Here is a 26,071-nt window from a genome sequence, read left to right as displayed (position 1 = left end):
CCCTGTGCTTTGTTTAAAGTCCTGATGTGATACATTTTTTGTTTTAGATTGAAATGTACATATTTAATGTTCAAGATATCTAATCTATTAGATCTTTATTGTATTTAACTTTGTTTTGAATGCTATTTTTATTGCTTGTACACAAATAAACATATTAAAGGCAGATAAAGATTAACCTTGTAAAGTTCAATCTTCAATTATATGTGTGAGAATATTATATTACATTCCTTCAAGGATAATAGAGCACCCTACTGACTGATCCTTATCGTTGTGCATTATTTCAGGCGTCCCCCGTGGGTCTTATTTGGGCCCTTTTATTATTCTTGGCGCGTATTAATGACATTATTCACTATAGGTAAAACTCTGGATTTTCATATTTTAGGTATTCCACTTTTTTAAATTCTGCTTGGGTATATGTAAGGAAATATAATAAAACAAAGGATTAATATAAAAATTGTTTATTATGAACAACAGCATAACATACTAACGATGATCTTCTCTCACAAATGCGAAGCTATGTACACTGACTTACACGATATCCAACTAACAATCTTACACATAATTTAGGAAACGAAATATACAACGACGTTATGTACATGATCAGTTCAAAAAATATACAGTGGGGTCAAATTTTCGCGAACCTGACCGAGAGATCACAATACTAATAATTCCGTCTAGAGCATCACGACATCGATAATAATTAAAACTGTACATGTATAAACTAATTACACTTTAAAGATAAATAAAATGGCATTGTTAAGGTAAGTTCGGATAGAAAATTATGTTTATTATCTGGTCAGTAACAAAATTAACAAACTCATCTGGCAGTGAACGACACACGAAATAATAAACATAACGATTTGGCCCTTAACTTTTCGCAGGAATTAAATCGGCAACATTTATTTATTGACATTTTTCTGGACGTCGCAACGTACCGACAACGTATCGGTTGCGTGTCGAACCTCAGCCTGGGCAACCTCGAAGATGTTATTTGTAAAAGTTGTTCTATTAGTTATTTGCTTGTGATATGCCGGGATTTGAAATATATACTTATTTTCGCAACATAAATCGACATTGACCCGATATCGAGAGAAAGGATTCACTTTACGTTTGGCGCTCGACGTGGGTGTAAAGTATAGTCGAATTATATTGAGAAATAAAAAAAAATAAACGAAGTAATGCAAAATAAATGTGGCCGACTTGATTTCGAACTTCGTCACCCCCTTACCAACCCAAGATAAATTAATTAACAGAACTAACAATTCAGTCTTTGTCTTTTATTTCCTAAAATTACACCGTGATGCTTTCGAACTCATTCAGTCCAAACCAATCGTACGTAAACAAGTAACCATGAGATTGAATTTAAAACGATAATATCAGCGAAAAAATGTACTTGAAGTAGAGATGAGGCAACAAAAGCTTTTAAGCGGAGATATACACAAGGGGAAAAACAACAAAACGAATAAATAAAAACAGGCTAAAAACTCTTGTTGCGAAACCCGTCTAAATGTGATAAACAACAACGTATAACAATACCACAATATTTAGGTACTTAGAATCTAGGTGAATGGCTTCAGTTTCCTTAAAAACTAGAACACAGCACATTGTTTGCACGTCGTCCCGAAAATTTCTTCGAAAATTTTTGGAACTAGTCGTAGAAGCTACATTCGGGCACCAGCTGGTCGCAGGCCCTGGAGGACCAGTCTCTGTCCTCCTTGGCCAGCCAGGGGTGGTAGAGGATGTCTTCTGATGTGAGCCGCTCGGAAGGCTCTCTCCTTAAAAGGGATCGGATGAGACATCTGGCCCTGGATGAAAGACACTCTGGGATGACGAAGTGACCTCTGGATATCTTGGCGAATAAAGATGCGTGCTCGGAATCGTTGAAGGGGTATCTAGAACAAAAGAAAATATTATTAAATATCGTTTAGTCCAATTAATAGTTCATGTATGGTTTGCCTTATATAGCCCTAGCTGTTTAAAAAATATATAAAATGTTTATAGTCGTTCGAAATTTAATACACGCAACTGCTTCTTGCATTTTGATCACGTCTCTTGATAAATTCTTCGTCACATGTTGATTATACAGCACATTTTGCCTTACAATGCATTGTTTCTTTGTCTCGTTTTTGTGGCAAACGTGAATAAACCTGCCCTATGTCGTAAAACTTCAAATATTTAAGTATATATACATACAACTTTAACTGGGGGTCAGTTTTTTATATAATACTAACCCGAAATGATCATTTTTTACATGAAATCAATATATATGATATAATTTGCTTATTTAAACAATATTTCTGAGTACTATTGTGAAAAAAGTATGTAACCCGCAAAAAAATTATCGTACAACATTTGAGGAAAATATTTTCTTCTTTCAAGAAAATTATTTATTTATTTAAATAGGTTCTTTAAATTTCTGCCCAGAAATATAATTTCTGACTTTAAAAATAGGCAGCATTTAAAATAAATATTTGATACTTACGGTACAAAATTGAATAGTTTTGAACAAATGATTGTATGTTTATACTTATTTTAAGAATATATTTGGATATATGTATTGCTCAGTAATAAAAAATATTTTGTCTCAAACTCACAACACCTAGTACAACAACTAGAATCGTTCGTAAGTTTAACCAATCATACATAGGTCGGTTTGGGACTTATTGATGGTCCTTACACCTACGCCATTCTGTGACCTGCTACAATTTTCTTTCAAGAAAACATAAGTTTGATTATAATATGCTACATTTATCTTGAATAATTCCTACATTAATACTAAATTTTAAATAGGTATATATATTTTAAGGAACGGGTAGTTTTGAAACAAATATGTTTGCAGTTTATAAACCAAACTGTAAGAGATATTGTGACTAAAGTCCCAGATAATAAATTTTAAAATTTTAAAAGATTTGAATTAAATTATATATATTTACAAATGATATAAATTCTAAAAAAAAATATAGATTACAGCAAATATTTCACATAGTTTGACGAAAGTATATACATTTGAATAGAATAAAATAACATTTACGACAAATAATTCCAACTATGTGCTCATTTGATCCAAATACTTTTTTTCAGTGTACGTAACAAGAAAAATGAGATTTGACTATGTAATCTGTATAGTTACGGTTAGAGTTTGAGGTTACAGTAGCCGGTATAAAATTATGAAAAGAAGGTTTATAAAAGAAAAAAAGTTTTTATGACGGAATTTTCAGAAAAAAACCATGATTCTAACAGTCAAAGATAGCTTCCATAAAATTCCCATTCAAAGCTATTTTACTGGGAAAAATGGTTTCTAATGGTAGAAATTTGTATTTTTATTTATTCTTTAGAAAGCATTTTCAAGCCTTTGATGCAGTTATTTTCTAAAAACAGCTCAAAAAACAGAGCATAACGTTGCTGCTACATTGTGTCGCGGAAAGAGATGAATTAAACTTTCAATAAAACAAGAAAACTACGGCCTAGACAAGTTGGTATTGTTTTGTTATAAAAATGATGAAACCCCTGACAATGGGTGTCCCAAATCTAACACAGGATTTGAATTGTGCGCCATTTTCGTTTCGAAGAGTTGGCAGCACTGTACAGGATCACATGTTTGTAAACACGTCGCGCATGGGCGAGTAAATATTGTGCGAATTCAATACAAATACGGAGAGTGTGTAGCTGAGACTGTGCGCAAATTACGTGGAATTTTCTGTAGAAGGAACGCCTCGAATGAAACAACTGTGAATAAATTAGTTGCTATTGAATAAACAGGTTCGGTTGCAAATGATAAAAAAATCAGGCCGGCCTCGTACTGGCCCTTCAGCTGAACTATTGCTACGGTGAAATCCACAGTTTATTCTGGTCAAATGAATACCATTTGTGAATTAAAAGCAGAAATTCCGAGAGTTATCAACGAAATTTAGATGCAGGTAAGCTAAAGCGTGATACAGAATTTTTTTAAAAGAACTCTAGTCATCTGATGGATACCCTCTTTCATATGTTGTCTTAATGTTTGTTGGTTGTTAATTTTGTATGTTCTCAACAAGGGACCAAACATTGTTTATACGAAAATTAAGCCATTTTTATTGATTATATCTGTAAATTATAGACTTAAAGTTAGCACGAACATCATTGTTGCAGGTACCTTATTTGGGATGCCCTGTAGGCGAACTTAAACGTTTAGCATATTGCCGCGACAATTTTGACAAAGCCAATGAAACTTGAGGTTGGATCTACCGATAGCACGAAACTGTTGAATTAATAGCCGAATATTAACTAATCCAGGAAAGGTGCGAGTCAAAAAAAAAAAACCGACCGAATAAATAATTTATAAAAATGTAAAACATCTAATGGACTATAAACGTTGCGTTTTAACCCCTCGATGATGACTTCCGATAAATGTAATGCGAAATAACACTTCCGGCCCGTAAAGACGATTTTCGTGGTGAAAAAGAACGTTATTCGTCCTCGTTTCTTTATTTCCCAAGCTATGATGCGTAACGGATGCAACATATGTCGCATCGAAATTATAGGGAGTCGGAACGTCGTACAGGTGAACCTCTTTCTTTTCTTATTAAACGCGTGGTATGCAACAGTTGGCTCATTAAAGCGAGGGGGTAGGGGGAGACTCGAAGCCATATGCCGGGGACTGTGGCAAGCCAGCCATTGTTTTCCCTTGTCAAATCGGCGAATTTTTAGCAACAGTCATCACCGAGCCTTTAGAATTTATTGCTTTTACTCGAATATTTCCTATTTTCCACCGATAAGTACACAAAGGATGATTTAATAGACTGAAAGCTGATGTCAGATCAGGATTATGTGGAGATTGAAGTGGTACTTCANTTTTTAAAATATGTATAATGGTGTATAATTACAAAATATTGATTACTGTCAATTCGTGATTACTGTCCATAAAAACAAAAGTCTTGAATAATTTTGATGAATATTTATGTTTATTCATTTTCGTATTAGCGAATACAAATTTTTAAGTTTAATTCTAGTTCAAATTAAAATATACTTTCTTTTTTTTGAAGCTTTCAATTGTAAAAATGGTCAAATTATATTAAATGTAAAAAAGCTATAATCGCGATAAAAGGCTTAAACAAAAAACAGAAAATTTCATAAATGTGAAATTTTGAACAATATGTTTAATTTTTCTTTTGCCAATTTTTATTTAGCATTTTTTATTTATCTCATTTACAATTCATATGTTCGTCGACTTCATCAATTATTTACAAAAATTTGTATTCTCTGACGTTGAGAGGTATTACATTTCAAAGATTACGTTTCAAATGTAACTAATATCCTTGTAATAACAAAGTATGAAAACATAACTTCTTATTCCTCAGGTTTCTTGGTACTGAAATTAAAATAAGGTGTAAGCATATTTTAAACATTTATTTAAATAAAGGGAGCACCTTGAATCCAATAATGTATTTAAGGGTTTTACGTATCTATTTTATTTAAAAAAAGTATCATGTTCCTTTAGACTAAGATAAAATTAAATAAATAAATCGATTGTACTTGTCCACCAAATAAAAACACCCTATACACTTTTACACTTAGAAATAGAAATAGCAAATCTGATAATAATGAAGTATGAAATAGGTATTAACTCTTTTATATTATTTATTATGAGAGATATAAAACGTTGAAAATAGTTATCGTTTTATTACTAGGTAATATAACTGAATTTTCTGCATTCATATTTTATAATATAATAATCACAAACCGTCTTTATTGCGGTATACGTCCATTATACGTAAACATAATAGAATAAAACGTCTATTAATTTTTATGTGGCTCAGCCGTACAGAACGTACAAAACTCGTAAAGTTTTTCTATCAGTAATAACCCTAAGCGATTAGCGATAAGTCTATTTAATACCTCATTAAATGTTTCCTGTCCTAGTTAGGACAAAATAGTACAAGGGGGACCCTTGTGTAGCACCATTAACGAGGTCAACAAGGGGTCGTAACAAGAGGGGTAGAATAACTACGTCTACCATAACCCACGTTAAATTTTATTTGGATCTGATTTGGAAATATTACACCCTACGGTTTAGCTGCATTGAAAGGAAGCTTGGTATAGATATAAACTTTTTTAAGTAGGTCAACCCTTTCTGTTGCGTTTTGTTATAATATTTTTTGCTGCCAAATAAAAAATATGGAGGGTGGATGCAATGTTGAAAAAGATTTATAGGGGTGTGTACTGAATTCTTCTTCAATTTTTTATCATTGGGAGAGGACCTAAAATTGTAGATTCCCATGAGTTAAAATTTATAATAACCAGTAATAAAGGATCATATAAGTGTCAGTAAACGATTTTATTGCTTGCTATTGCTTTTATTTGTAGTTTTTTAAGGATGCTCTTTGTCAGTAGATGCCATAGTTATTCTTTGTGCCAGTAGAATGGACCAGTGACAAATAAGATACTGTGACAAGGTAAATAAATTTTTGTTCTATTATAAAACAGTTGGATACCAATTTAAAATTATATTAAATTAAATGATTCTCTGATCTAACTGCGTGTGTTACAAATGGAAACCTTTTAGTTTAGATTGGGATTCAAAGATTTCAAATTTATGTTTTTAAAGACATTGAAAAGTTAATATATGGATTTGTATCTTATTAAGATACCATGAAATAATTTTTCTAACCCAAATAAGCAACAGAATTTTAAAATCCCGAAAATACTATTATTACTGAAACGTTTGGTAAATTCTTGGTTCTCTCGATTTTTCGGGTGCTCTGATATATTTGGTAGTGTAACGGAAAACGTAATATATTTAATATAATCTTGACGAAGAATATAGTGACAAAATAGATAGTATTCTAGTAAAGTGGCATCGTGACATATCCGAAGAGACCTATTTTATCACATAAAAAGGAGTTCTTTTCCGAGAAGACTTTTACAACGGAATCTGCCAGAAGGCTTACTGCAAGTCAATGGAAGGCAAACAGCGAAATCTATTTAAAATTGGATCTGTTTGTGGAAGAGGGTAAGGCATTTTTAACGGTAATAGAATTTAATGTTCTGCCATCGAAATAAGCTCATAGTTTATCATAAAAATAGTAAAAAAAAAATAATGAAATTATATATTTATTACCTATCCTACCAGTTTGTTTTTGCAATAATCATCCTACTTCGAGATACGGTAAATAAGAAATAATGGTAAATGTGCGCTTTAATACTGTAAATTGTAATGGTTTCCGTTTTCTTGTAGTCTCACAGCTATCGTAAGTAACTTATCAAGCAACGACGATGAGTACATTTATATATTTATTTACATACAACATTGAATGCACCTCAACACATGACTGGGTGAACAACCTAACTTTGTTTTCAAACAGTTATCGATAAGAAAGGCTGTTTGTTTTTACCTTACGAGCAATTGTCTCAGCGAAAACATCGCGATTTTTCTCAATTCAACGTCATTGTGCAGCTTTTCTTAGTTCCTGCTCGTACAAATGACTATGCAAATATTGTACAAGTGCAGATTGGTATCGGGAGCATTTGTCTGCCGTCATAACGTGCTTTGTCTTGTGTAAAAATAGTAGGCCGTGTTAAGAGCGACGACTACCATCTGGCTGAGGCACAGATAGATGGACTGCGATTACATATCGCTGACCTTTCATGCCGCGTCGGGTTTCAACCCCATATATCATTTTTGAGGAAACAGCCTAAGTGATTTTGGGCCCTTAAGCGTGCTGTCGGTTGACACGTGTTGTTGCTTCAGTGCCAGGGGGTAAATCTTTCGGTGATGTACGCCTGAAATTTTAATGGTTGCAACCCTAATGCTTTCCTTAATGTACCGAAAACAAAAAATTGGTATCAGTCCGCAACTGTGGGCGCAAAAGATTGACTAAAGTGAAGTTTCATTAAGTATAATGGTTAAAATAGAACTTAATTTGTTGTACAAATTCTTGATTAATATACAGGATGATTCGTATGTTATAAATTCTGGAGATTGTTCTTTAATTAATTTAGATCAAAAAAACAAACGAAGAATGTAAAATTGGTTTTGGAAATACAAGGTTTTGAAGTATAAAAAATACCAGAATATTTACAATGTCGGAAATCATTTTTTTTGATAAGTAGAATGTATTAATAGTAAACATGTGCAATAATCAAAACTGTTGAAACTGACTTATTGAGAATTTCTGACCACTAAGATAAAAGGACGTAAATTGTTGTGGTTGTAGATAGCTCGCCATCAGTCTTTTGTCACAGAAAACCTGCTAGTTTAATTTTAGGTTATAATTAGTTTTGCGTCTGTTTTTATTGCTGAAACGTGTCACTTTTATTGTTTAATTTTCGTGCAGAATCATTAGTGAATTCACCCTTATGTGAAGTCATGTATTTTTCTAGATTTTTATTTTTAACTGTATTTTTTTCTTGTGAAAAAAGTTTGTCTGGTACCTATGTATATGTGTTTGTGTTAATAAGAAAAAAACAGTAAAATTGCCCTTCAATACAGTAACAATGAATTGCAATAAATTGCAATGTACAGTCAGTCGAGCTATCTATCGAATCAGCGGTTTTAAAAATGTTTCTTCTTTTATCGTGGAATTCAGGCATATCTTGTCCAAGTTTATAAACACTCTGCATATTATATTTAGAAACTACAAAAACTCTTAAGGTGGCCATATCCCTGGCCGAGAAATACTCAAAATTTTGGCGTTTTTAGGTACTGAAATCTTGAAAAGTAAAATGTGTAGAATAAAAGTAAGCACAAAAATAAAATTCTTGATGTCCTGTCTATTCATTGTTACTATTTAAATTTACTCAAATAAAATAATAACTAAAAAAAAGCGTTTGTAAAACATGCATTTGCTGTGATCCTAACACCACATTTTAAGAATGTGGTGTTAGACTATGCAAGTAAATGTTTTAAGAATATTTACATGTGGAGTTATATACAGCGTGGTAAAAAAGTTCTGCATAAAATTCATATTTTCATTAAACAATTTTTTTTCGAAAAACGGTGAGACCCGTCGATTTTTATTTGATCCAGGGCACCTTGTTATGTGGAAAATTTTTTTTTTTCGATAATCCACTTACGGCAGCAATGACATAATTTTTTTTTTAAATGACAACGCATATTTTTTTCGTTCGAAATTGATGACAGTGATAATTATCTAAACAACGGTGTGAAAATTTCAATGTCTTACATGACAATTTTTTTTAGAAAAATGTACCTTAAGTTTTGAATATACAATAATTTGCTGTTTAGGGATCAAATGCCTTAGAAAAAAATTTATTCGGCAGAAAGCATTTCAGATAACTTAAGTTGCAACTGGTGTTATGTAATTATTTGCGGAATTATTCATCAGATATTGTCAGGATCCTGATTAAACTGCAAAATTTAGAACCAAGTTCAACCGCACAAAATCCAAATAGTATGTAGCAAATTAAGGTCGACTTTTTGTCTTCGAGTTCGCCGATAAATTCCTCAAAAAAAAAANATAGGAAAGTTTTCGAGTAAATGACGATTGAATGTTAGAAAACGTAAATTTTATTCATTAAAAAAATAACAATTCCTATGTCAAGCAAATACAATTCATTAAGTTTTCTACCTAAATTAAGTGTTCAATATGCAAGTCTGTGTAGAAATTCTTCTTGCACATGAATTATTTCTGGGGTAACTCTGTGTATTTCATCTATAATACAATTTTGGAGTTCTTCTAAATTATGTGGTCTATTAACGTACACTTTGGACTTTAAGTAGCCCCATAAGATGTAGTCCAGGGGTGTAAGATCTGGGGATCTCGCGGGCCATTCTATCGGTCTTCGTCTGCCAATCCACCTCCTAGGAAGACAATTATCCAGAAAATCTCGAACAGGGCGCGCATATTGCGGAGGTACACCATCTTGCTGAAACCATATGGTGTCATTAGAAATATCAGGGTCATTATCGTTAGGAAAAATTACTGCAAACGCTGGAGCAAGGTCACTTTGTAAAAACTCTATATATCTTTCTCCTGTAAGGGTTCCTTCAAAGAAGAAAGGCCCTACTATTCTGTTGTCAACTATTCCAGCCCACACATTTAATTTCTGTGGGTGTTGGGTATGTGTCTCTGCCATCCAATGAGGATTTTCCCGATTCCAATACCTGCAAGTTTGACGGTTCACTATACCATTGAGACAAAACGGGGCCTCGTCTGAAAAAAGTATTTGTCGGTATAAATCTCTATTTACTTGACATAAATCCATCATAATTTCAGAAGAGTGTAAGCAGGCGGTTGGGATCGTTTTCATCGAGTTCCTGCACAAATTGAATTTTGTAGGGATGATATTTTTCCTCCCTCGGGATACGTAGCACTGTGGTCTGACTAATTTCATTGTTTAATGCAACCAATCGTGAAGTATTATGAGGATCATTTACCATACTTATGAAAATGTTCTGTTTGTGATCTTCACTAACGCTTGGACGTCCAGATTTTGGAATATCTACAACATTGCCAGTTTTTCTAAATTTAGATTCTATCTTACCGACTGCTGATTGGCTGATATGGCGATCTGGATGTTTTTCATTAAATAAATCGCAAACTTCCTGCTGCGTTCTAGTCTTATCCCCGCATCCGATAAGAATTAAAATTTCAATTGTTTGTGTGATAGTTAAATGTGCCATAATACTTTAAATTCAACAATAATTTTTATATCGCTTACAATACTTAGAAAGTCGGTATCACAGTGACACTTTGTAAAGATTTACACCTACGTGATCCATAAAGGACTTCAGGCATTTCGAAAAACTAAATTTGATAACGTTTTTGCTTTATTTTAATTGATTTGGAATTTCTAATATTCAATCGTCATTTACTCGAAAACTTTCCTATGTAAGATTTTAATACTATCGGATAGACAATGAAACGATCTTTCAGAATCTAGAAAAAAAATAGGGGGTTGCTATTTAAAAAAATATCTATGACGTCATTACTCGAAAACAAATGACGGTTGAAAATCGTCTTTTATGCTAAAATATGTATTTTTTAAATTAAAAATCGACCTGTTCGAGGATTTCTCCCAAAAAAAATTTGTTTCGTTTGTGCTGAATTTATTCCATACTTTAGGCGCGTATTGTATAAGAAATAATAAGCATTGGTCATTTGCACTCAACTACGTTTACAATTTTTGCAAAAATCTGATGTTATAATAAGGTTTTGATTCAAGATTTGCATTGTACTGCCAATAGATACTTATTACGATTGGAACTATAGTATCTTTATCATGTACCAGATTCAGTTCATCAACTCGATAAGTAGAACACATATACTGGGAGCTTTGTTTGCTTCAACAGAAACCATATCTTTTGGAACAAATTAAAGAAATTTTGATGATCCGTGTACTCTGTAGAGGCTAGAAAGACACAGTTGACACACAGCGACATTCAAGAACTATAGCAATAATCGAAACTTCAGCAAATTTAAAAAGACAAAAAATGCAATGTTCTTAGTATCGAATATGTTAGCAAGATTAGAAAATGTTCATATAATGATTCATACTTATTTTTATTTTGTGCAGATACCTGTTACCTACTCTGAAGAGTATTAATAAACACTGATATTGCGGTTTTAACCAATCTGGAATAGATACCGCGTTAACACGCTATTTACGTCTTGGTCTAGCGGTGAGAGAAATCTCAGTTTTTGCCCAAGCACAACTGTTTAGAATTAGACCATTTTTAAGGAGGATGCTTCCTACTTCGAGTTTTTCCTAACACCGCGCTCGGTTTCCGTAACGAGTGGGAAAGAGATGCGAACCACCCGTCCGTATCCCCTTAAGAATGAAATATAAGGAAGAATAATTCTTAGGCTTCACGGTTGGATTACCATAAAAAGTCGGTATATTACAGGCAGTGATTTTTTATCATGTTTAGTTACGCTCCGTGAGCCGCACTCAATTTTATAATCGGGCCTTGAACTTCTGAGCTTTGGATTTGTCGATTTTATTTATTATTGGGACAAAGGGATTTCGTAAACGGATACGCGATTGACCGCAGACCGAGAGGTAGCGCGAGACGCTGGCTGCGCTAATGTTTTTCGCCATTTAAGGACATCTCCGTAGGACTGGATCTGCACGTGGTCGAGACACGTGTCCTTACTCTTTATTCATCAGCTCGATTTTCATATGCATCGCGGTTTCGTGCAAGACGTGAGTCGTTCTCCACCGCCATATATGTACCTCGAACCGTAATATCCATCGGAATAATCACAAAAAATAAATTGAATTGCTTCTTTAAAAAGTCTATGTAATCTGTTATTGGGCTTGGACAAAACAGAAATCGATTTCATTGTTTGAGAACATCAAGTAACTGAGGATCTGGATATTTCTCAAACGTAAATTTTACTAATGTTTCCATTTTAAGTTTTCACTAATGTTTCGACTTTATAAACCGTCAACGCTGATATACGCAACTGTTAGGGAGAACATTGTTAACATTGCGTCTTATACATTTAAATATACCGGTTCTGACACTAAAATTTTTGTTAATGTTTCGATTTATATAATTGTCACACCTATACAATTCTAAAGAAATCGTGATTTATGGTAAAACATAAGTAAGATTTTTACTTATGTTTCTAATCTTTCGACATGCCAATGATGTGTGTCGTGTATGAATTATATAGATTTATGTGAAAAAAAATTACTATTGTTTCAAACTTTAAATTTTCAGTATTAACATATTATGTAATTCCTAAAAGAGAGCTTTGTTAACATTATATCCGGGAAAATTGTGAATGACGTTTCAAATCATGTCTCCAGAAACTTTCTTAACATTTTATCCGTTACTGGAATAAATCAATTTTATTAATGTTTGGCTTTTAAAATCTTCGAAACTATATAGTATGAATTAGTCTTAAAAAAGAATTGTTTTTTTAACTAATGTTTCGAATCGTAAAATTTTCAGAATTCGCATAGGTATATACAATTCTTCAAAAAGGGGTTTGGTTCGTTAACATTTTTTGCCTTATATGTTAATGGAATTGAAAATATTTACAATGTGTCAATTTTCGAAATTTTCAGAACTAACATATACATTTCCTGGGGAAAAATGTTGATAAATAACATTGTAAACGAAGATACGAGCTATCGTTTCTGATAAAAAAATATGTATCCACCAAATTCTCCGTAGAATTATTGTTATCAAGTTATTTCTGTTAGGCTAGGTTGCTAGGATGGAAATCTTCATAATTTGCATATCCAACTACTAAGAATAGAAAGCTTCTTCTCTTATACAGGGTGTTTCAGAAAGACCTCCCGTAAATTAAGGGGGTGATAGTACGACAAAAAATAAGAATTTTTTGTCTTATGAACTATATGTATATCTCCTCTTGTTTTCGAGATACAGAGCGACAAAATAACACTTTTTAAATAGAATTTTTACGAAAATTTCCAAACGGTGCGAAATATTTTTATGAAATTTGGTATTCCGGAGTTTTTAAGGACGCCAAATACGCTGCTCTTATTTTTTGGATATTTCATAGAGAGCGCTAGTCACGCTACATTCCTATTATATTTTAGGTTCAAATTTTTTTGAGATTAGGTTTTCGGGCTCCAATTTCTAATGTACAATTTTATTTTCTAAAAATATTATACTCTTGTTAGAACTTCCTAATGTGGACGGCTTTCGAGAAAAAAGGCTCTTAATTGAACTCTTACAATATTATAGTGAATACAGTTTTCCCAAAGTAGGCTTATGTCAAAACATATTGGTGGATGTCTCATAAACAACGCATACATTCTCAGTAATATTTTAAACTCTATTAACTTTATATCAAAATTTTAGTGACGGTAATTAGCCATTACTAACTACAGTCACTAAGAATCACTAAAATTTTGATATAAGGTTAATTAGAGCTTAAAGTACACATTACTAAGAATGTATGCGTTGTTTATGAGACATCCATCAATATGTTTTGACATAAGCCTACTTTGAGAAAAGTATTATTTTCTACACCGTAATATTGTAAGAGTTCAATTGAAAGTCTTTTTTCTCGAAAACCGTCCACATTAGGAAGTTCTAATAAAAGCACTTTATTTTTAGAAAATAAAATTGTACATTAGAAACTGGAACCTGAATGCTAAAAAACCTAACCTTAAAAAAATTAGAACCTAAAATGTAATAAGGAATGTAGCGTAACTAATGCCCTCTATGAAATTTCCAAAAAATAATTAGACTAGCTTATTTGGTGTCCTTAAAAACCACGGAATACCAAATTTCATAAATATATTTCGCACCGTTTGGAAATTTTCGTAAAAATTCTATTGAAAAAATTTTATTTTGTCACTCTGTATCTCGAAAACAAGAGGAGATAGACATATAGTTCATAGGATAAAAAATTCTTTTTTTTTGTCATACTATCACACCCTGAGGGAGGTCTTTCTGAAACACTGTATATACGAATAATGTTTCTGAACTCAAATTTTACCAGTTTCGAATCATATAATCTTCAGAATTCCCATATACAATCTTGAGAAAAATGTTTGTTAATATCTCCTGGAATTAAAAATTTTACTAATGTTTCGACTTTTAAAATCTAAGAGCATAGTTAAGTTATTGTGGCTGATCCATACGAAATTATCGTTCCTGAGACAAAAATTTTTACTAATTTAAACTCTTCAGAATTAGCTTATACAACTACTAAAAGAGAGCTCTGTATCCGATGCATATGAATTATCATTTTTCAAACTAAAATTTTTTGCTGATGTTTCGAATCGTAAAATTTTCAAAATTTGCATGTACAATTCTAAGAAAAAGCTGTTGTTATATATTTCTGGATTAAAAATTTTACCAATGTTTAGATTTTTTAAATCTCTAGACCAGCACACTTTTCTCCCCACTGTTAAACATCGTATGCGATACATAGGTACAAATTATCGTTTCTGCGACTTTTATCTCTTAAAATATGCAATATTAGAGTTCCGCTTGCGCGAAAACAGCGGTTGCTGGTCTCGGCACTTCCCGCGAGCAAACATTAATTCCGTAATGCCTGTCATTACGCAACGGCACCCGTCCCGCGGCCTAAAGAGTACAACAAAAATCGCGCACGCCGATAGTATATTTTATAAGAACACGCGTGCACCTGCCGCCGCTCAGTTTTGTTTCTTTTCTTCGAACCCCCATGCCACCAGCTACTGTCCGGAGATGTGGGGCAGGTGAAATGTCGGTTCGTAAAAAATTATCTCCATCTCCCGAGGCCTGAAAGGGTGCCCAGAGACAGGTGAAATCGGAGGCCAGCGGCACCAAAAAGCTTACGTAATACGAATTCGAGTCACTTCTAATTATTGTCCCATTGCTTTGGGTTTCATTTAAACGCGCTGTGACAGTGATTTTCGTGAGTTAGGTAATACCCAGAAACGGTAAAAGTCCGGAAAAAGCTCCTCGAAGACAAAGCGGAACGTTCTTAAATTCACAACTTGTGGAGCGCATATTATTATTTTCCTTTTTGACACGCCACGTCTGGTTTTTTGTTTTCGAACAACTAATCGATTAGAAATTTTAATGTAACTGTATTTGCGTACTTATAAAGTCACAGTTCTGTGTCTTCACCATTGCGGTCAAATTCTTGTTATTATGATGAGAGTAAAAATATTATCGACAACTCAATAATCTCAAATCAAAATGCCAGGAACTGTTAATCACAAGTGGGTAAAAATGTAATATAACAGGATCTAAATCGTTCCTAAATCAAATTTTATACCAAGTATGAATGCTACGGTTAATATCCGTTCTGACTGATATTGAATTATTTGACCGTTTCAAGAATATTTTTTTGCTCATTTTGGTCAATATTTATTTATTTATTTATTTATTTATTTAAAGTACAATGTCCAACGGGACAGATCCCAGTTACAGGACAAGGTCGTACACACAATTTAAAATATACATTTAATATAAACAAACACAACAGGCAGTAATTAGAGTAGGAACAAAAATCCAATAAATAAACCAACCAATAACAAAACATGACAGGAAATATACTAAATAAACATTAAAATAGATAAATGCAAAAATACAGATCAAATTAAGCAAATAATTTCTTAATAAAATCAATTGAATGAAAAAATATATCAAGTCGATCTTCATACATTTGGTAATTAGTGATCATTTGATGGAGAGGGGATGCTGCAAGAATATTAGTACGAGCAGTTGGCAACTGCAATACGGAACTCGATCTAGAGTTTAATCTAGGAACGCGATATAAAATTTGAGACACCAGAGAAGGCGCATTCAGGGAATTGTTGACGATATTGTGCAGAAAGATCAGAGAGTGCATAATGCGCCTCCGCTGCAAACTAATTAAGTCGAAAGTGGACAACAAAATATCCTCTGGAATGCCACGAACCGGATAGATACCAAAACTGATAAAATGCAAAGTCTTCACGTATCTCCGCTGTACTTTCTCCAACTGAGTTATATGGATGTTATAAATTGGGCTCCACACAATAGAGGCATACTCAAGCTTGCAGCGAACAAAACAATTGAACAGTGTATTCAATGTACGCGTGTTGCGAAAATCCTTAGAATTACGCAAGATAAAACCCAGGTTTTTAAATGCAGATTCAGTTATTGCTTGAATATGCGCGTCAAATGATAGATTACCACAAAATGTCACGCCAAGGTCATTGAATTGCGAGACTCTATTTAAAATAGTATTATCTAGAAGGTAATCAAAATGTAGAACATTTTTCCGGCGGCTATAGGACATAGTATTACATTTACTGATGTTTAAAGGTAAATGATTGTCCTGACACCAACGGTGTAATTTAGTTAAGTTATCCTGTAATCTATAACAATCAGATATTGACATAATCTCAATAAACAATTTAAGGTCATCCGCATACATTAGATAATTAATGTCAAATAGTTCAGTTAAGTCATTCATGAATATAATAAAAAATAAGGGCCCCAGTATGGACCCCTGAGGAACGCCTGACAATTGCGGAAACTTATCTGATTGGAAGCCTCGATATTGAACAAATTGAAAACGGTTGGCAAAGTAGGAGCGAAACACATTTAAGAGATCATCAGATACACCCACTGAATGTAATTTATAAATCAGCAAATCATGGTTAAGGCGATCAAATGCCTTCGAAAAATCAGTATATATCACGTCCACCTGACCACCCCTATCCAGCACCTCGGAAATATATTGTACCTTGTTGGCTAAGTTTGTCGTCGTTGATCGTCCCTTAACAAAACCATGCTGAAATTGAGATATATATTTTTCCACATGAGAGTACAAGTGATTGTGAATGACTAATTCGAAAATTTTTGAAAAATTACTTATAATTGCAATGGGCCTGTAATTCATTATATTATTTTTGTGACCTTTTTTATAGATGGGACATATTCTAGAAAGTTTCCATAATTCTGGAAATACACCAGACTTGAGAATGGTATTAAAAATTATTTTCAACGGTTTAGCAAAAATTATTCCACAATCTTTTACCAAGAAGGCAGGTACTAAATCAGGGCCCATAGTAGAGTTACCTTTAATTTTTTTGATGGCACGTATAATATCATCTTCAGATATTTCAGGAATGCGTAGTACCTAAGTCATGATTTACAATATTATCACAGTTGGACAATATCCAATAAAGTAAATATAATTATTAACGAAATATATTTTTATGATACATATTGCTATTTATACAGTTTTCAAAATGTATTCGTGTTTGTTTCAATTTAATTCTAACATAGAATTCATAGGGAAAAAGAAGTCTTATTCTTCGTGAACACTGTGTTCAATGCATAGTGAATTATCGCTTTAGAATCTTGGTTTTCACTAATGTTTCACAACCTAGCATATATTCCTCAAGAAACAGCATTATTATTTTGTTTATATTATACAGGGTGATTCACAAATGGTGACCAAAAACGGAACCTCGTATTCTTTGGTGAATTTTAACGCTTCGTTAATAAGATACAGTGTTACACTTCAAAAAATATTTTTAATTTTATTAAATAATTTAAAAACTAGTAAGGGAAATAATTTGAAACTGGGCACAAGTATTTATGTAAACATTGTCCAAAATCTGAGGGCTTCTCCTAAAATTTACATGCTCCAGTGGCGTAGGTATCGGTGGCATATTTTTCTAAATAAAATAGTACGCTACTGCTTTACGGTAACAACCATGATATTTTCGGATTCGTGTTTCAATTTTCTATAAATTAGAAAAAGCCCTCAGATTTTGGACAATGTTTACATAAATACATGTACCCAATTTCAAATTATTTCATTTTTGGTCACTATTTGTGAATCACCCTGTAGGTATATAAGTACATTTATGTTTCTTCTAATAATTTTTCAATTTATTTTAAAATTTCAGCCAAAACATTTGCTAGTCCTAAGAAAACGATACATTGACATTTTTACTAATGTTTTGAACTGTAAAATCTTCAGAATTAGCATATACCTAACTCTTAAGAAAGAATACTGCCAACTTTATATCTACTAATTTTTTATTAACAAAGAATATAACGTAATGTTATATTTTGAATTATCGGAAGTCCCATATATGAACATTTTGGGGACCTCCAGTGCACGCACGCATCTCATGCGAGCCTACCTGTTCACGCAGCGCTTTTTTCGGGCAGGTGCAGATTTTTAAGGGTTTATCGGACTTCGGTTTGATTCTTTTACTATTTGGAATCCGACGGGACATTAATTAGGGCAGGTGGCTCGTATGTTAAGATTTTTTGTGCCCCAGAGACGCGCCCGTCCACAGTTCGATAGTCCGGATTTTTTATGATTCCTCGGTCCATTGACTCCGGCTTACGAATAGCTTACGTCTTAAAAAAAGTGTTGATGGAAGCAGATGAATGAGAAGTCTAGTAATTATTTTTTTGTAAATCGATCTGGGTCCGGCTAGTAGAGTAGCTCAATCGGACTAAGACGTCCTTAATTGGTTTTACTCGTATAACTATAGTTGATGGATGGGACGAGCAGATCAATTTGTAGTTAAAGGGAACCGACCTTTTACTTTTGTTGATATATTATCAATGTTTACTGTAATTGACATATCTAGGTTTGTGTAAGAAAAAATTAATCAAAAATGTAGTACAGAGCACGAACGTCTACATAAATTTGCAAGGATATCAAGAAACCTACCTTCCAACTAGCATCGTATACAGGATGACACCCAGAGACCACATATCCGCTGCTTTTCCGGAATAATGTGCCCCGGCCTTTAGGATTTCCGGGCTGACATAGGCAGGACAACCCCTCTTGTCGTGAAGCCAATCACTATCCGGTTCCTCTAAAACCACGGCATCCTCTAAGGACTCTAACTTCAGTTCCGTTCTGAAACCAAAAGGAAGGAAACGTAAATATGCATTCGAAACTATATAAAAAAATACATGAAAATGCATGCAACAAAACAATTGTAAAGTTACTGTTCCTATTAACAATAATAGCAGAGAAATAAGCAAAAAGGATTATAAATCAATTGGAAAAGCTTATCCGCATCTAATCATTGGGTTATTTCTAACACAGGTGCTTGTCCCAGCGCTATTTTCTCAATGTACGCCACTGCAGTTACCAAATATGAGCATCGAGGTCAGGGAATCTTGCTAAATGACATATGAACCAATAATTTAATTGATTTCTTCAGCTATGTAAATTTAATAAATATTTTCACTTATAATCTCCCTAGTGCTTGAATTATTTCCGGAAATTTTTTCGAAGGAACGCATTTTTTGAAAATTTTCCCGAGCCGCAGACGAGGGAAAATTTTCTAGAAAAATGCGTGATTGAGGAAAAATTTCCGGACATTAATTCAAGGACGTGGGGGATTCGGTAAGAAAATTTTACAACCAAAATTAATTTAAAAAATTTGACATGTTTCATTTTGAAACTTATTTCGCCAAAATAAAGTTGGCTTGACAGGTAGACATTGTTTTACCTTTGCAATACAATTCACTTAGTATTACTAAAATAGAAGGAAAGTAAGTATTTGTAGAAATGCGATGTCTATGACAGTTTATTAATGATCCTTAATAAACACAAAAAACAGCACATTACATTCACTAGTAATAAAAAAGGCATTTAATTGTTGAATTCAGATACTTATGTTTGCAGTATAATTCACTTAGTATTACTAAAATAGAAGGAAAGTAAGTTTTTGTGGAAAACCGATGTCTATGGCAATATATCAATGATTCTTAAAAAATCATAACTGCAATCAAGTAGGCTTAGGCTTGTGATGTCAAAATCGTCTTCGTTATACGTCACGTTGTCAGTCATTTTCTCTAGCTTCTAATTGTTTACAATTAAATCATGGCAGTGAACAACCAAAAAACTAATTTAAATCCATACAGTCTATGTAATTCTTGCACCAAAATAGGGGACATTCTTATGTCTCGTAAAAATTTAAAGTATTTGCCATATTTACTGAAAAAAAACTGTAAGTCCGCATCAAGAAAACCCTATTCGCAGCTATTCAAAAAATTTTGGAGGAAGATATCCCATCTTTTTTACGTAAAACCATGGCTCAGCAGAACAAAATTTCATCAAATTATTACATATATTTTATGAAACATAGACATCTGATGGAAATGAAAAATAAAGGTAATAATTATGCTCCTCGTTACTCTCCGTTGCGAAGAGAAGAGTTCCAGCCAAAATTTCAGAAACATTTAGCGTTAATAGAAGAAATGTCGGAACAAATATTTGGTAAATAATTATTTGTATCTATTTATTATTTTAAAATAAATAAAATCATTACAAAGCAAAATTCTGGATAGGGACTGATTTTTGAACCATACGATAGCTGACAAAAAAAAATCCACTTATTAATTTTGTTTGCCAAGCTTGGCAGGAGGAAAAAAATTTCCGAAAAATTTGAAGGTTGCCATGGGCAACTGTCGAAATTACAGTATGTATTTGGCTTAAAATGACAGGTGTAAAATTTTCAGTCAAAGTAACTTTTACAGTTAAGGACATAATTAATATCTTCAACAGAAAAAAATCGTTCATTATCTGAACCTTCGTAGCTGTAATCAAAAACAGCATTTTAAGTCGTTCTTGCAATTATCTTTTCCAGCCTTTGAGCAAAAAAACGGACGGTGAATTTCGTATATGAATTATCCCATGAAGTTCAACAGTCATTAAAAAAACATTAATACGCTTTTCCTCTTTCCTGCACACTACGATAATTATTACGGGGCATCTTCATTACGGTCTTTCTGTATGAGGATATGATGCAGTCGGATATGGTTTAATTCAGAAACACAAAACGCGCGACAATTTTGTGTTGATAATTCTTGACCTGTAATATTTATTTGGATATTTCTTGTATTTTCGAAATGAGCTATATCTGGCGTTGCCACAATTTCCGAAACCGTGTATCTGAGTTAACGAGGTGCAGTTGCCAGATCTTGCCCAACGTTATTAGTGAAACAGTGACGTGAACGTTTCAACACCGTGTTGCGGCATCACCCTTAAGTACAGATCCAGTGTTGTGCAGACGAACTGAATCGGCAGTTATTGCAATCTGACAGGCTTAATTATTTATCTTCTGATATTTTGTGGTGTTCATATTTTGCGAAACAGCACGCCTAAACGGGCCTGTCTTGCGTTAGACTCTTGAATATTAACAAAATGGACTCGTAATTCTAAATGGGTACGTTTTGAAACCTGTATGTTTTCGTTTTGTAATTTATTTACAATGTTACCACACGGTTTATTAACTAACATAAATTTATTAATTATAAACCGACTGATTTTACAACGTTATTTAGATAATGCGCACGTTTAGGTAATTCGGTTTCTATATACAGGGCGGTCAGATAACGCGTGACCCAGGGGCCGCTGCCCGATGCGCTATTTGCAACTTTACAAACATATTACGCCGTGCTTGGGCAAGTAGAGCAACTTGTTTGAACGCCGAGCGGTGGACCTGTATCGTGCGTGTGCAAAAAATTGTTACGTAAACAAAACGCGGACAACAAGCTTGTTTATTTCTTAATTTGGTGTTTTTTTGCTTGACTTCTGAAGACGTAACTAGCTTTAAGGACGATGTCCCGTTAGGCTAGAAGAATTTATAGATAACAGCCGGAGATTCGGACGAGAACCTGTCTTTTTTAAGGTCAAGATGTAGCGTAAATAAAAAAAGATGGTTTATACAGGTAAAAGATTTATAACTTTTTCTATGGCGTAGGGGAAATACATCAAAAACTGTCATTTCGAAAATGGCATTATAGTCCAGACGGTACCTGTTTCAAAAAGGCCATATTTTTTGCTTTTTAGCTTTCAAATATCTCTAGAAATGAAAATTTTTCTATGCGCATAAAAAAACGAGGGCCTTTTGGCGGTACAATATGTCAAAAATAATTCGAAAAATGTCGTATTTTTCTTCCTATTTAATAATGTATCTTTTCAGGAGTTGAAATAAAAGAGGAAAAAAATGTTTGTAATTAAATTTTTTCGCCGCTCTCTCTCTCTGCTTCCCCCACGACCACCACCCGTACGATTTTCTTGAATTTCTCGCTTGCATAAATAACTTTAAACACGTTTTAAAGTAGGTTGCCAATTAAAAAAAGTATTGCAAACTTAGACCTGGTAAGTACTCGGAATACCAAAGGTATTTTTAGAAGAATTAGCCCGGATGTCCCAGTACATTTTGTGTAAATGACGGTTAACTTTGGTCGGCTATAACCACGTTATTAATTGACCAATCGATCTGTTTTTTTTTAAGAAGCGTCTTTCCAATAACTTTTAAAACCTGCTTTAAAAAATTTGATTTGATTGAATATTCAAAGTTATTCTAATTCTTGTTTATAAGTACAAAAATTCGACCTATGTTTAAACATGCGCCAAAGGGGCCTCATTGACGGATTCAAATTGTTCAAAAAGCGTTTGAAAACTTGAGAGCCCTTCTATATGTGATTATATTTTCAAGTATCTAAGCACCTTGGTTTTTGCTGTGCAAAATTATGAAAATTTGCAATTTTTTTTTCAAAATCTGGATTGCAAAATTATTATGCAATATCTATCGTACCGGTTTTGATTAAATTTGGTGTGATGATTCTGCATAACATGAAGTTTTCTTGAGCCAACTATGAAGGTCCTATACCCAATTTAAAGAGCCCAAAAAAATTCCCCAAAAAGTAATGTTTTTTAACCCCAATTTTGGCGATTTTTTCGATTTTTACAGTAATAATCATGATTCATTCGATTTGTAACTAGTCATATTTTGTAAAAAAATTAATTATAAAATTTTTTTTCCTCTTCCATTTTCGCCTAAAAACAACTCTTGAAAAGATACATAATTAATTAGAAAGGAAAATATGACATTTTTCGAATTTTTTTAACATGCTGCCAAAAATTAAGCCCACGTTGTTTTCTATCCGCATAGAAAAATTTTAATTTTTAGTGATATTTGAAAGCCAAAAAGCCAAAAGTCTTCGTGGATATACGATTCACCCAAACCAAAACAGATACCGCCTAGTCTATTATTTATTTTAAGCCATTAGTATTTTTTTTGTATTATTTGAGTTTTTATGCGCTATAGGTGAATTAAAGGCATAGTTTTATAAATATTTTGGTAATTTCAGGGAAAAGGTTTTTGGAAATTTAAAGGGTTAAACCCAAGAATTAACATTATCGACAATTGGATGTTTGCCACTCTTTTAAAGAAATTTCCATAAAATAAATAATACAACTATTATAACTATTACGTGGACTTAGGCTTGCCAGATCTCCGGGTTTGACCCGGGGTCTTCGGGTTTTGATGGTACATCTTCGGGCTCCGGGTTAACGCCCTACCCTTGAAATCCATATCCCCGGGTCACATATTTCCTGAATTTTTTTTTTACATCGATTTGTCCGATTGCAGAACCTTTTTTTTTAGAGATCGATTTCTTCGTAAACAATTTGACTCCCAGATTTTCTAAAGACCTTTTTTTTTAGGCATCAGTTTCTCCGGGTCTGTCATGAAATAGATCTGGTAACCCTACGTGGACTACATGCTCCAACAATATTAAGTAAATGTTTCAGGAAAAATATTTATTATCTTAATACATTTATAATAATATAGTAAAACTTTATGTCGTCAATTTTTTCTGAACCTATTTGGACAGTTTTTCTTATAATGGCAATTCAGGACTGGAATTCGACTAATAAAGGCATTGAAAAAGTCGGTACACCTGACGACAAGTGATGTAGGTAATAAATTAGGAGGAACAATGGCGCAGATTAAGTTCAGAGAAGAACGGTCTTTGTTTTATCAAAATTTCCATGTCGTATCATTGTGCGAAATCGCTTTATTGCGCAAATACCGCGTTGATAACGCGTTTAGCGTAAGTACTTTTAAGTACCCCGAGATACCATCTGAGTGATGTGTAGCAATCCAAATTGGGGCTTTCGCAAGATCGCCAATAAAATTCGCTAATAGCAAAATAAATAGATTAACCTAATTGTGCCGGGAGAGGGAGATACAACAGCGTTATCATGACCCGCAAAAATTGCACCGCAAAAAAACTCGTCGAACGAGTGGCGCAAAAAAGCAGTCCGCATATCCCGCATGTCGTCTTTTTGCTGACCTCCGTGAGATGCCTCCGCAAGAAACAAATTCGCACTCTAGCTCGGCTTTTTGGCTGGACGGAGGGTCAACTACCGCTGGGAGGTGGGGCGGCCATTGCCGAGGTATATACGTAACACGTAAAATGGTGAAAAAAACGCAATTATGTTACATTACGTGGCTGTTGCAAGGAGGTTTTGTTTGAGCATTGCCACAGTTTTGTAATAATAAATGATGTAAAACCTGTACACACGAAACGGTGGGCCGCGGGCGAGATAGGCGATCTGTGCAATAGCGGTGGGCGTTGAGTTTCAGGCTACATTTATTTAGCAAACGCGTCGTGTCAAAATAAATACAGCCAAGGCGACGGAAAAAATAGGGCCATTGCATCGAGACCAGAGCTTGACAAATTTCATCGATCTGGGAGAGAGGGCACGCCTGACTTATAAATAAACCACAGGTGTTCTTGAAATAGTTAACGAATGCAACTGCATAAAATTGATCCTAGCGATCGTAGTTCCTACCAGTTTAATGAATCGTTCTATTTTAAATTTAGACGGGTAAAGCTCCACAAAGTTCAAATCATCAAGATGTATTGGTATCTTGTTCAGTCAGTCGATGAAAGACTTTTGACCTACTGTATGCACATCATTTGAAATTGTTTTGGATAGATACATACCCCCTGTATAAAATTCATTGACATTTGCACAATTGCTACAATTCTTAAGGATCAAACTTTGGGCCACTGTAATATTCTTTATTAATTAATGATCTCTGTTGTTTGCTGACGACCAGAAGAGAGAAGACTCAACTACTGTCAAAAGATTAAGGATACAACTATATATAGCGTGTCCTATTATAGAGCTACAGTTGTGTGGACTTGTTGAGAAGGCTTCACATCCAATTTAATGAATCATTTCTTTTGTTTTCAACTTGGGCATCGAAAGACCTTCGACTTGTCGTATGCAGACAATTTTACATTACTTTGAATTGTTTCGAAATCTTAACGTCCGGTAAGTATTTTGTTTAATAAGGATCAAACTTTGGACCATGGAAATATCCCTCATTAATTTATGATCTTCGACCTGCTGTAAGTTGTAAAGCCATTACTGACTCGACTCCTACTAATTTTGCCAGGATTAAAACGTGTGCTATTAGATTTAGTAGATTAAGCAATCTAAGGATACAATTATATCCATTAAAGACTGCAATGCGCATATCAATCATAGATTCATAACTGTATAATTTTTTTTAGAAACTCTACATATTCGATTCAATGAATTATTTCTTTTGTTTCCAATTGGGATATCTAAAGTTCCGCAAAGTTCAAATCTGAGGCCAGTCTACTTTGCTGAATTAATGAAATACTTTCGACTATCGTACATAGACGATGTCAAATGAATTAACACAATTTCTGTCCAAACCATGTACAGTTCTACATAAACCAGACTTGATCATTCCAGTATTTATAATCTATAAATCTTTGACGTGCTGTATCATACTGAAATCTTCAGTTGTTCCGCAAGACACAAGGAACTAATTATTCTCATTC

At 33.5% G+C, this 26,071-nt stretch overlaps 1 protein-coding gene across 1 annotated transcript in view; it reads right to left on the bottom strand.

Moving 5' to 3' along the window:
- Window positions 1–442: 442 nt before the first annotated feature.
- Window positions 443–26,071, bottom strand: part of LOC108907303 (tribbles homolog 2) — a 76,515-nt gene continuing 50,886 nt past the window's right edge. The window contains exons 4-5 of the mRNA XM_018710926.1: window positions 19,110–19,301; window positions 443–1,892 (exon numbers count right to left, since the gene is read on the bottom strand). Coding sequence (XP_018566442.1) covers window positions 1,649–1,892; window positions 19,110–19,301 — 436 coding nt within the window. The 3' untranslated portion in view covers window positions 443–1,648. The remainder of the gene's footprint in view (window positions 1,893–19,109; window positions 19,302–26,071) is intronic.

This window comes from Anoplophora glabripennis, unplaced genomic scaffold (genome assembly GCF_000390285.2).
Source record: "Anoplophora glabripennis isolate ALB-LARVAE unplaced genomic scaffold, Agla_2.0 scaffold222, whole genome shotgun sequence".
In the NCBI taxonomy this organism is placed as follows: domain Eukaryota; kingdom Metazoa; phylum Arthropoda; class Insecta; order Coleoptera; family Cerambycidae; genus Anoplophora; species Anoplophora glabripennis.
Note: the sequence above shows the minus strand (reverse complement) of the source record. Positions and strands in the feature narration are given on the sequence as shown.